The sequence below is a fragment of the Staurois parvus genome, unplaced genomic scaffold, assembly GCF_062004578.1.
Source record: "Staurois parvus isolate SC_StPar_1 unplaced genomic scaffold, SC_StPar_1.0 ptg000058l, whole genome shotgun sequence".
NCBI lineage: Eukaryota > Metazoa > Chordata > Amphibia > Anura > Ranidae > Staurois > Staurois parvus.
The window spans coordinates 11,842,614-11,856,435 of record NW_028317854.1 but is presented as its reverse complement, the minus strand read 5'-3'; the positions used below and the strand labels follow the sequence as shown (position 1 = coordinate 11,856,435).

The 13,822-nt window shown below is 42.2% G+C and overlaps 1 protein-coding gene across 1 annotated transcript in view; it reads left to right on the top strand.

The window, feature by feature from the left end:
• The window catches only part of COL25A1 (collagen type XXV alpha 1 chain), a 658,924-nt gene that overhangs the window by 411,350 nt on the left and 233,752 nt on the right, over positions 1–13,822 (top strand). The window contains exons 6-7 of the mRNA XM_089668497.1: positions 12,626–12,656; positions 12,839–12,865. Coding sequence (XP_089524623.1) covers positions 12,626–12,656; positions 12,839–12,865 — 58 coding nt within the window. The remainder of the gene's footprint in view (positions 1–12,625; positions 12,657–12,838; positions 12,866–13,822) is intronic.

Below are 13,822 nucleotides of genomic sequence, written 5' to 3'. Positions count from 1 at the left end.
TCCTTGTTGATCCCATCTGAACTTGAATGAAGCTCATAGACATGCCACCTTTCCTGGCTGAAGCATCTTCTCATCTCTGTCCAGTGACCACAACTTTCCTACTCCTTCTGCTGGGGCTTTTTGTTCTTCTACCTGGTGCTGGTACACGTGTTGTAGCATAGTGTTGTAGGGGAGACTTTCAGCTGTGGGGTCATTACTTGCTACAAGGGGAGTGAGCAGGCTCCCCACTAGGTCAGTATTCACCCTCACTAATAAGGAGCACACTTTGCCCTAGGAAGATGAGGGCACACTACAACAAGGGTCTTAAACATGTTGTATTACCAAGCTACTGAATAAACAGATGTCAACTTAATCAACAGGAGCCCATCATAGGGGAACTTCTGGACTCTCCAGCTCTTCCAACTTCTGTAGGGGTAGATGTTTAAGATGTTTGTTGTAAAAGTCCCAGCATAGCAGGGTCAGCGATGTTCCTGTACAGTGCTGGGACAACGTCATCCAGTGCTCAGAGCAAAGATGCCAATCGGCGCCCCCCCCCCAACCCCAGGTGGAGAAGCAGGTTGGGTGCAGGCAGCACATCTCATCGAAACATATGGAACAGATGAGGTTAGAGCAGAAGTTCTCCAAAAAGGGGAAGTTCTGCTTGTTTGTATCCTCCCCCACTCCGCTGCCACATTTGGCACTTTCTGGGGGGGAGGGTTTTGACAGGTACCTGCTCCCACTTCTGGTCAGATGCACTACGGTGATCTGAGCTGGAAGTTCGACTTCACAAGTCCCAGAGGACTGTGGGACCATTCACAAAGTGCAGTGCGCTTCCTCAGTAGGAAACTAACTGTGAGGCCACAAGGCTTCACTGCCAGTTTCCCTTACTTAAGATGCCGGTGCCTGCACCCGAAGCCGATTGAGCAATCGGCTCGGGTGAGGACATCTCTGAATCTCTGGACAGGTAAGTGTCCTTATATGAACTCATTTGTAGGATTTGTAGCTGCTGACTTTTAATTTTTTCTTGGTGGAGGGTCTGGAGCTCCGCTTTAATAGAGGTAAACATTCTGTCTTGCAAGTAAATATGGGGCTAATATTATTATTATTATACAGGATTTATATAGCGCCAACAGTTTGCTCAGCGCTTTACAATATAAAAGGAGACAATACAGCAACAATACAGTTCAATACAAGAAGGATAGGAGGGCCCTGCTCCTTGGAGAAATAGTGATGTAGAAAGAAATTCAGTGTGAAGAAAGAATGCCCCTGCATTGGTGGTGGCACTGGCAGGAAAAATGTGGTGTCAGTCTAAGAAGGACTGATTTGGTGGTGGTTTGAAGGGAGAGGGGAGCTGGGAGCGTGGGGGCTTTGTGGGATGGATTTATCTAGGTGCCCTGTTGACTCTGAGGGAGTAAGGCCTTGTTCCCAGGTGCAGCCAGGGAGTAGTAAAACCAGGCCATTGAGCTGTGTCTTTACTGCCCCAGACCACCCAAGTGAACACTAACATACTTCTGCTCATGGCTGTATACATGCCATGGCTAAACTTAAACAGCATATCACGTTTGACAGTAGTTGCCTCCATGGACGTGAATAATGCAGTTCTATGGCTCTGCGCCACAACTGTGTGTAATGCACATGATTTTGTCATGGTAGTACAGCAGTGCTACCCAATTACAACAGGGTCCCCTTACATCAGAGTCTCCCATTTCATTGGGGTCCCCAAAGGCCCCCCTTACATCAGGGCCCCCAGAATTCCTCCTTACATCAAGGTCCTCAGAGCTCCCCCTTAGATTAGGATTCCCGGAGCTCCTCCTTAGATCAGGGTCTCCAGGGCTCCCCTTTAGATAAGAGATCCCCCTTAGATCAGAGTCCCCAGAGCTCCCCCTTATATCAGTGTCCCCAGAGATCCCCTTTAGGTCTGGATCTCCAGATATCTTCCGTGGATCATTTCCCCAGAGATTCCCCTTAGAGCTGGGCCCCCAGAGATCACATTTAGATAATGGTCCCCAGAGGTCCCCCCTGGATCATGGTCCCCAGAAATCCTCTAAGAGCAGGGTCCACAAATTTCCTCTGTAGATCAGGGTCCCCAGTTCTTCCCCTTAGATCAGGGTCACCAGAGATGCTCCTTAGATCATGATTTCCAGAGATCCCCCTTAGAGCAGGGTCCCCAGAGATCCACTTTAGGTCATGGTCCCCAGAGGTCCCCCTTAGATCCTGGTCCCCAGAGGTCCCCCTTAGATCATGGTCCCCAAAGATTGCCTTAGAGCAGGGTCCACAGACTGTGCCCCTAGGTCAGGGTCCTCAGTGCTCCCTTTTAGATCATGATCCCCAGAGATCCCCCTTAGATCATGGTCCACATCATAGTCATATTCTTCTCAGTGCAGCTTCAAGACATACAAGAGAAAGCTGGGGCACTGTGACTTGCCAGGTTTCAAGGAGGAAGTTCCATTCTCCTCCCACTCTGATGGCCAAGGCCTTGGAAGCAGGGCACGCACCTGATTGGCTGCTGTGACACTGGCAGTCCTAGAAACCAATCTACTGCTGTCAGGGTGGCCAGAGGCAAGGGGGTGGATGCTGTCAGCCAGCATACTTTCAGATTGCAATCTGGCACCCCCCTCCAGCCTCAAAAGACTGCACTCAGGGCAAGTGCCCCCCCACCCCTGCCTCTTCCCAGCCCTGCTTTGTATCCAGAAGGACTGTTTTGTTTATGCCTTCTACTTGGACTGGCACGATGGGAGAGGGCCCTACTTACTTTTCAGGGATTTTGCTTGGAGCAGCAGGGGCAACAGGTCCTGCGGTCTGTATTCACACCCCTTCTTAGTTGGCTCTTGATTCTGCTGGTGTCTCGGTGGGGCTTTAGGAAGTTTATGTTTATTGTTTTTCTAGGACTGGCTACGCAAAGTCAAGAAGAGCAAGTTGGATGGTTGCGGGGGGGGGGGGTCCTTTGAGAGATTTTGGACCTCTGCTGTAGTTTCCTCCCATCTTTGAATTTGTAGCTAACTGTTGTAGGTGGGCACCCCAGTGGCTCCTTCGCTGGGGCCATCTAATGTTTCCTGCTGGCTCCTGGCACTAGCTTTCAGACTTTGGCTGGCTTAAACAGTCAAGAGCCCTATCTCTGCGTCACCACTGGCTGCACTAGCCACTCTGACGTCAGCAACAGGTTCTGATCTTTTTACTCTTTAGAAAGGCTCCCTCTTCTCACACAGTCCTGATTAGTTTAGGATACTTCAGGATTCCACTATCTCCCCTTAAAACTTATTCACCTAGACCCCATATACTGATCTGGGATTTCTACCTTTAGTAACACCTGATGCATAATCTTGTTAAGACATTTATTATGGACACAGCAAGGGCACCCGGTCTCTGTACAGATTCAACAAAGGCATCAGGTCGGCATTCTCTGGTTCCTGCACTGGTCTGAGGTTGCACCCTTGTCTCAGCCAAGGCCACACATCTGTATGGCTTGGCTTCCTCCAGCAAAAGAACCAGAAGTCTCCAGAATTGCCTGGGAGAAGTCCTATCTCTCCTATTATGCACACTGGATAGTGAAGCCCACAGCTTCATCAGCCTCCCTTCACTTGCATTGGCATCTCAGTGATGCCAATAATTTTTCACCGTTGCTTAGTTACTTCTATTTTATTGTTTGCCAATTTGGTTAAATCACACATCACATTAAACTCTTGCCATCTTGAGGATTACCCCCCTTCCTGACCAGGCCATTTTTTGCGTTACTGCCCTGCGTTACTTTAACTGACAATTGCACGGTCATGCAATGCTGCACCCAAATAAAATTACGTTCTTTTTTCCCCATGAATTGAGCTCTCTTTCAGTGGTATTTGATCGCATGTGCATTTTTTATTTTTTGTGCTATAAAAAAAGGCTGACAATTTTGAAAATAAAAACAATATTTTTAACCTTTTGCTATTAAACATGTCCAGTAAAAAAAGTAAAAAATCTAATTTCATCATAAGTTTAGGCCAAAATGTATTCTGCTACATATCTTTGCTAAAAATCCCAATACGTGTAAATTAATTGGTTTTTGTGAAATGTAATGGTGTTTACAAATGGCGGTGTATATTCTTAAAGATTTTTTACTAGTAATGGCAGCGATTAGTGACTTATAGCAGGACTGTGGCAGGCATTCTGTCACTGGGGGGAAACTGAATTGCTGTCAATGACATCCCCAGTGACACCAATACAGTGATCAGTACTAAAAAAAGCATTAACACTGTACTAATGGCGCTGGGCAGGAAGGGGTTAACACGAGGGCGATCAAAGGGTTAACTGTGTGCTGTGTGCTGTTTTACTTGCACAGCCATCCAAAGCAGTGTGCACGAGCTGACAGGGAGAACTGTTTTGTTTAGAAAAAGTTCTCCTCCCCATCGGAGATGCACGACAATCACCGGGCGCCAGTGAGTAATCACCGGCCGGGACCCAGTGACTGATAGCCGCGGCCGCAAATGGCGGCGTGGGAAGGGCACGCATGCGCCCCCTACCCAAAAATTACGAAATCACGTATATATACATGATTTTGCGCACCCGTGCCGCCCTGTATTAGTATTTCTGTTATAGAGTGGTTGGGAAGTGGTTAAAGCATGTATGTCCATAATGAGATTTAAAGTTGTTACATAATTATGCCATAAAGGAAACATAATACCCAAGACAAACTCATTGACCTCTGATCATTTTCAGATATTAGGGCTCATCCACACCATGTCAATTGAATTGCATTGATCTGCATCAACACAGGCTCAACGCAAGGGCACATAGTAAACAATTAAAAATAAAAAGTGCAGCGCTAAAAACAACGAATATATTGATAAAATGTTAAAATATCATAAGATACCTCTATAAGAACGTAAAAGTTAGGTGACAACCAGGGGCGGACTGACCATTTGGAAACTCGGGCACTGCCCGAAGGCCCAGAGTCAGTAGGGGGCCCCATGAGATGCCCATGGTACCTTTTTCATAGGCTTTTTTGAGCTTGGGCAAGGACACAGGGGCCCCATGATCCCCTATTGAGGGCCCGAGGTCAGTAGGGGGCCCCATGACATGCCCCTGGTACCTTTTTCATAGGCTTTTTTGAGTTTGGGCAAGGACACAGGGGCCCCATGATTCCCTATTGCCCGGGGGCCACATGAGTTGTCAGTCCGCCCCTGGTGACAACTTAATAACAGGTGATAAATATAGGAGTGACTCTGAAGTATATCAAATAACCGTCCAATTGAAATGCAGATATATATATATATATATATATATATATATATAAAATATGGTGACAAGGTGGTAAAATTCCAGAGACAATATGCCGGGTGACGGTGATAGTTCCCAATGGACAATTTCAGATGTAAAGACTTCTATATCCCAGTGTGAACCAATAATAATCCGGTGATAAGCGACAAATGGTAAGATTGCACACTCACCGGAAGCGCAATCTTAATGCGCATTGGTCAAATGAATCAACCGGAGGTGTCCTTTAGGGTACAGCCTGGTACAAGATCACCTCCTCTGTAGATCTGGGTGTTAAAGATGTCAGTCAGAGTGCCCCTTTAACAGGTTGTCTGCAATAGGGTCTGGTCATAGACTTCCCTCCTCTGGTCTGGATAGATCACCTGGGGTCCTGGGGTGGGGTTTAATTGCTCGGTGCAGAGCAAGAAATATAGATTCCCATAGTGTAGTATGTAACAGTATTTATTGGGTAAGCAGCGAAAAAATTATTTTGTATAAAATATTAGAAATATTAAAAAACGCTCACTGTTCTTTGAAACCGCATACATCTGAACGGCCATAAAATGCTATCAGTATATAAACATACAATTAATAATTCATACTATAAAAATAATACATACTGTAAAAATAATGATTAATATACACTGTAAAAATATATATGTAATAAATGTAATGCGAAAATCTCATATGGACAAATATAACTAAGATAAGAGAAAATGCATAAATGGAAAAAAACAAAAAGAGGTGAAAGGGACAAAAATGTGTAGGCACTTGTAAACATATCAACTATTGTCTATTAAACAGTTTATATCAATTATGGCCTGCAGGGGTCAGGGTCTTCATTTCATATATCCACTTTGTTTCCATCTGGGATACCTGTTTACATCTATTGGAACCCCTCCAATGATGTTGTACCATGTCTAAGTCTATGAATTTGAGAGAAGACGGGTCTCTATGATGGAATTACCTAAAATGCTTTGATAGCGAGTGTTCTCTGAAGCCTTTTTTTAACATTATAAATGTGCTCGCGAAACCTGTCTCGCAATCTTCTAGTTGTCCGGCCGATATATTGCTTCTGGCATGGACATTCCAGAAGATATACGACATATCGTCTCTTGCAAGTAATGAATGCTGAGATATCAAAGGTTTTCCCTGTTGTGGATAATGTAAATGTCTCTATCTTTCCTTTAGACATTTTACTATGTTGGCAAATCTGACATTTTTTGCATTGGTAAAAGCCCTTCAGATTAGCAAATAAGCTAGGTTTGGGAGGAGGATCAATCACATTTGGCGAGATTCTATTCCTGAAAGTTTGGGCCTTCCTAAAGACAATCTCAGGTCTATTCGGTAAGGCCTGAGAGAGAATCGGGTCGGCTTTAAGAACATCCCAGTTCTTTCTAATTATCTTGCTAATAACCTTATGTTGTATGGAGAATGAAGTAATAAAGGGACAGAATTTATTATCCCTCTGTGTTGGTAGGCCAGATAGCATATCATCACGGTTCATTTTAGCTACATTGTCTATCTCGAAATCCAAAGCATTCTCTTCATATCCTTTTTCGACAAATCTTTGTCTTAGGATTTCAGCTTTGGTGTGGTATGTATCAATGTCAGTACAGTTGCGTCTAACCCTCATGAACTGGCTTTTAGGGATGTTTGACAGCCATGACGGGTGGTGGCAACTATCAATCGGGATGTAGCTATTCCTTTCGGTTTGCTTAAAAAATGCTTCTGTTGTGCATTACCCTCCTTTGTTTAGTATGGTAATATCCAAACAAGTTGATCTTATCAGTACTGTATTCAAAAGTAAGCTGAATATTTAAAGTTATTGTAATTCAACGTGCCGAAGAAATTAACAAGGGCTGCCTCCTCACCCTGCCATAAAATAAGGACATCATCTATATATCGTTTGTAGAATAGCAATTCCGGCCACTCCCTAGAATAGATGACATCCTCCTCCCACCTGGCCATAAAGAGGTGGGAGGAGGATGTCATCTGGAGGGTCTTCCTGGAGGGTGTATCTGATTTTTGTACACCTTAGGCAGGCAGTAGAAAACAGGAAGCCTAGGAGCCTTAGGGCACGGAAATTCTTTTTCCTTTTTATTAATTACATTGTTCTCGCAACCTTTGTTAATTAAGCTTCTTAGAGAATGTTTATATGAAATAAATGGATTTCTTGGTAGTGTTATATATGTGTCTTTATCCCCAAGGATCCTTTGGGCTCCTGCTATATAGTCAGTCTTATTTAGGACTACTACGCCTCCCCCTTTATCTGCAGGCCTTACTACTAAGTCTTTTTTGTTTAACAGGGAGTCTAATCCTATCTCAATGTCCTTAGGGTTATATGGGCGCCTGGGTTTGATAGCCTCGATATCTTTCAATACCAACTCCTTGAAAATATTCACATATGATTGTGTCTGAGGTGGAGGGTTGATCAGGGAGGCATTACGAAGGTTAGAGCTAGTAGAACTAGTGGCTGTGTTCCCCTCGGTTACAGGTTTATTCAGAAAATATATTTTGATAGATAATTTTCTAGTGAATCTGTGGATGTCCACATAAGTCTGGAATTTGTTTAGTCTAGCCTTAGGTGCGTATTTGAGGCCTTTATCAAGAACCTCAAGTTCTTGTTGTGATAGGGTGACACCACTTAGGTTAAAGATACCTTTGCCAGTTAAGTTCTTCTCTTTTTTTGATCTATTGGTCCTTTTCCCTCCTCTACTTCCTCTAACCTTATACTTCTTTTCTGCGTATTGCCTCCTCCTAAAAAATGAGGCTGTTGATGTGAATCTGTGTGATGACCTCTAGGGTTTTGGTCATAATAATTCCCTTGTTGAGTCTCTTTTCTAGGTTGAGGATGATAATAAGGTGTATGGGTTTGTCTGTTGTAGTTAAAATTGGAATCGCGGGGTGTTCCCCAATTCCTTCTAGGTGACTCCTGGTGGTGCTGTTGTAAGCGCTCGCTAAGTTCTTACCTTTTTTACATAGTAAACAATTGTTTTCTTTGTGTCCTATTCACACTATAAGGCTGTGTTGAAGTGTTACCAAGTGTTGCATAAAATGTTGCTATACAGCATGTTACAATGATCTGAATGAAGTTTCATCTTGTGACACTCCAAAAAAAAAAAAAAAAACAATATAGAAAGAAAACGTAACAATGCATTACATTGCCCCTCACTGCCCCTACACAATGTACACCAGCATGCAAGCATTTAGTGTGTTGTATAGGAATCTTGCAAAGTTCTATTACAATTTATGTAATATTTCAACAATAGGAAGTCGAGAATCTTTTTATTGTATAAACCAAACCAAATAGTATACTGAACAATGGACCTCATAGTGTCAAATTCTGACTGTTTCCCCGACATTTCCTACTCTTATTTCAAATGGTGTGTATCACAATATTTTCAGAGATTTTTTTTTTACTGTTACTCAGAGAAAAGCTAAGTTTAGGAGATCAGACTGAATCAGTACATGTGCACTGGCCATGGCCATAGGCCTTGAACAACAGCAGATTTCTAGGGCTACAATTTTCAAACATGCAAATAAAAGCTTTAGTTAGTGTTGAATAAATCTGTTCTCGGTTCAGTCTAGTCAACCGATACTGACATTGCCTAGTAGTCACAGTTATCAGCCATATAGCAAATGATTGCTGGTTGTTTTGTAGAATAAATAATAGAGCCCACCAAAGTTCACTTTAAGCACCGTTACTCCTTTGACGTTTGAGTGATGAAGTGGTAATCTGGTGCATATTGAAATTTATGTACTTACCATACAGGGACAGTGTGAGCTGAGCCTGCAAGGAAAGCTTACTCTTATAGTCTATGCAAAATACCAGTTCCATGCTCCTGGTTCATCCTGACTGGGAAACCTGTTATGGGAGAATATCAGGACTACCATTGTTGACATCATCTGAAAATGCTAGTTATCTTGCTATTTGCTGACCAAATAGTTATATGCATCTTGAGTCATAAATCTTTATGCACATGCTTGTTTGAAGTCCCTGACTGAAAGAATCATATCAAGAGTTAGAATGACAGTAAACTACCACTTTCATAAGTAGAGATCAGCAATTGCAACCTCCATGTTTCCCTAATAATATATTGCCTTAAATATGTCAGGTTGGTATAAACAAATAAATGATCCATTCAGCAGCTAGAGCCCTGTAAATATCAGGCTTTCTTCTGCCAGTAAACTTATACCACTTATGTGCACTGCTAAATGTCCATTCACGTCTTTCACTTTGAAAGCCAGCTTTGATTTAGAAATTAAATTGGTAAACAATGACTGTGAATCCTGGATGGAAAGAAAAATACCTGTTTGTTGGTGGACCAGTTTGGCATAGTCGCTGTGGCTGTTAAAGACAGATGCATGCTTTTGAGTCCAGCTGAATTTGACTGTTCATTTTGACAAGCTCATGAGCACATAGATAATTTGTACACTGTTCATCACTTTTTTCTTTCTTTTTATTACTTTTGTAAGAGTTAAGTGTTCATAGAGACTTCTGATTATATGGGACTGGATAGTCACACCCACAAATGATCCTCTGTTAGCCCAACATGCACTTTCTCTTTTCTGTGCAAGTCGGGCAACCTCCTTATTTCAGACTATATGGCAGAAATGGATAGTGCCAGGCTAACACTGTTTATCTCTGCTGTATCAAGGATGAAAGGATAATTGGATGAAAAACTTCAACCCCTAGTGACCCTTGAGCTAGTCTCTTGACAATTATCACACAGTCAGACATGTCTTTAAAACTAAGTGCATCGATCTAGTGTTTAACCACCTTGGATTTCATTTTCAGCTGTTATTTAGCAGTTACCGTATTTTTCGCTCCAAAGACGCACCTGACCATAAGACGTACCTAGGTTTTAGAGGAGGAAAACAAGAAAAAAAAATATTCTGAATCAATGGACTGCAGACATAGTACAGGAAATGACCAGAGACTGCAGATATAGTACAAGAGATGACCAGAGACTGTGGACACAGTACAGGAGATGACCAGAGACTGCGGACATAGTACAGGAGATGACCAGAGATTGCGGAAACAGTACAGGAGATGACCAGAGACTGCGGACACAGTACAGGAGATGACCAGAGACTACAGACATAGTACAGGGGATGACCATAGACTGCGGACACAGTACAGGAGATGACCAGAGACTGCGGACATAGTACAGGAGATGACCAAAGACTGCGGACACAGTACAGGAGATGACGAGAGACTGCGGACACAGTACAGGAGATGACCAGAGACTGCGGACATAGTACAGGAGATGACCAGAGACTGCGGGCACAGTACAGGAGATGACCAGAGACTGCAGAACTTTGGGGAGTAGAAGTGGGGGAGCGGGTACCCGAATTTGACAGGTACCCGCTCCGACTTCCATGGAGTTGTCCTCCCTCCCTGTCTTCTGGGACACGTGACAGGTCCCAGAAGACTGCCGGACCATTCAAAAGCGCAGTGGTTCTTGCGCATGCACAGTGGGCACTCGGCTGTGAAGCCGCAAGCTGTCACAGCCAGGTTCCCACACTAAAGATGCCAGTGCCAGAGAGAGAAGACGGTGAGGACACAGCTGGACCGAGGAACAGGTAGGACCGAGGAGCTGGTTCTGGTGCACAAAAGAGCCAAGTGGCTGGCCCAGTATTCTAACACAGCGGCGGCAGGAATACCAGGCCGGCCGCTCCATATTTGCTCCATAAGACGTACAGACATTTCCCCCCATTTTTATGGGGGAAAAAAGTGCGTCTTATGGAGCGAAAAATACGGTAATAGTCATCATACTGTATTAGTACTGTACTGGGAATATCAAAAATAGGTATGTGAACTATTTACCATTTGATATTTATCAACTTAGTCACAGCAAACCAGATTAGAGTATACATTGTGTAGTGCAAAACTCTTATGTAAATAAATAAAATCTAAAAACCCTAAATGCATAAATAGGCAATTGAAACCATAATCCAGTGCTACAAATCTTCACTGATAAATATTTACCAAAATCAGTGGAGATTTGTAGCACTGGATTGTGTTTTCAATTGCCTATTTATGCATTTAAGAATTTTAGATTTTATTTATTTACATAAGAGTTTTGCCCTACACAATGTATATTCTAATCTGGTTCACTGTGACTAATCACGCTTCTCTGTCTGGCAATCCGATGAATGTGTCTGGTTTTGGTGGTTGTCAGGAAAACAGTACTTGCCTGACTGAATTGTGCCAAGTGTAAAGTTTGGTGGAGGGGGGATTATGGTGTGGTGTTGTTTTTCAGGGGTTGGGCTTGACCCCTTAGTTCCAGTGAAGGGAACTCTTAAGGCGTCAGCATACCAACACATTGTGGACAATTTCATGCTCCAAAGTTTGTAGGAACAGTTTGGTGATGGCCCCTTCCTGTTCCAACATGACTGCACACCAGTACACAAAGCAAGGTACGTAAAGACATGGATGAGCACGTTTGGGGTGGAGGAACTTGACTGGCCTGCACAAAGTTCTTACCTCAATTCTATAGAACACCTTTGGGATGAATCTTTCTACATCAGTGCCTGACCTCACAATTGTGCTTCTGGAAGAATTGTCAAACATTCACATAGACACACTCCTAAACCTTGTAGACAGCCTTCCAAGAAGAGTTGAAGCTGTTATAGCTGAAAAGGGTGGGCCATGCGAAACCCTATGGACTAAGACTGGGATGCCATTAAAGTTCATGTGCGTGTAAAGGCAGGTATCCCAATACTTTTGGCAATATAGTGTGTGTGTATGTATATATATATACAGTATATATATATATGTGGAAAAAACACACATATACAGCAATGGTAATTAAAGTGAAAATAGTTTTTGAGAAAAGAAAAGGATTGGGCTAGGGAATGGGGAGGGGGGGGGAGCAAAGCTTGCCTTGAATTAAAATTTTGTGGCAAATAAAAAAATATAGAGGACATTACTCATTTGTATTTGACTACAATAATGGGACATAATGTATGTAGCAATGCATAAGCAAAGGTCTCGTAGGTGCAGTCCTTTTCCTCTTAATTTACTTGTTTGCAGTGAGTTATCGTGTGTAACAGATTAATGTGCATTGCGTTACGGCAGCTCATTAAAAAAATGTACTGCCATTGCACCCTAACATGCTATAAAGGCACATGACCCTTTGTTTTTGTAATGTGACATGCCATAACACATTACTGTGCATTGCTGTGTTCGGTAATGCATGGTAGGTCTTTGTCACACATTTACACTATCCAGCAAAAAAATATAAAAAAATTGTCAAGTACCAACAAATCCATAGGGTAAAGTTATAATGCTCTGGGTTATTGATATAGTAATATAATTAGCATAATTGTCTGCTCATGAAGACCTATGATGCCATCACCTTTACTCAGTGGAAGCATTGTCATAATCTACAATTATTTATGTTTTTTTTCAGGGTCCTCCTGGCCCGAAGGGTGACAAGGTGAGTAATCATCTATTTGATGTGTACCTTTTTTGAAGCAGAATGGCAAATCCATGCTGATGTTCAACTGGAGCATAATAATGCCTAGTAAAGTCTGTGACATACAATCAGCATTTGTGAGAGAGTCACAGGGTAGCTCAGAGTCCTTGTTAAAACTATCATCTCATCTTTCCCCTTTACAGGGAGATCAAGGTGATCAGGGCCCTCGGGTAAGCACTTTCAAAAATGTTCCGCTGCTAAACACATCAGCTAAAATCTTAATAAAACCCTGAATCAATGCAGCAGCCCCACTGTGTATCTATGTTTAACAGCCGCATCTTCTCTGCATGCTCCAGTCACTACCTCAGCAAAGTCAGTGTATCGTTCATCTGTTGTGCCCATAACTAGATAATGCTTTTGGTACCTACCCATTAAACAGCAGTTCCCTAGTAAAATGGTGTGTTATCTCTTTCTGCATTTGCTGTAGGGAGCTGCTATTTAAACAAAATCCAATGTGCAGTAGCTTTGATGGTTAGAATTAACACGCATAGTCCACTTGTTTTTTTTTTAAAAAATAACTCCATTTTATTAAACCGTCATTTAAATTAGTTGTTGATATAGTTTTGAACTTTTTTTTACCAAATTCTGCAAAACATAAATAGCTAGCTTATCTGTCATGAATACCTGTGCTTGAATCAGACAATAGCAATTGTTCCTTATGTTTTTTTTATTTAAGCCTTCAAATATTTGTAGAAGGGCATCAATACTAGTTAGAAAGCAAATATATCAATGATCTATGAAACCAAAGAATCTAAAGTCAAGTACTTATACTCTGGACACCCTTGAGTTGAATTAATAAATCTATAATTAATAATAAATAAAGCAGTTGATTGAACAAGAACCACCAGTACTCAAGTGGGAAAGGCTATGGTTAATACAGCCAATACTGACCAAAGCTCACTTTTAAATTATTTCTTCCTGGAAGATGAATCCAAATTTTGATCCACCTTCTTGCAGCTCTCTCCGGACTGGGAAATCTTTTGAATGCACTGTGAAATCAACAAAATGAATAAAATCCTGAATTACATTTAATTTAATTTAACATATTGTACTCACAAAGATACTTGTTATACACTCATATCACAATTCTTCCATAAATACTAGGTCTCTCTGACCATCAATGCTTT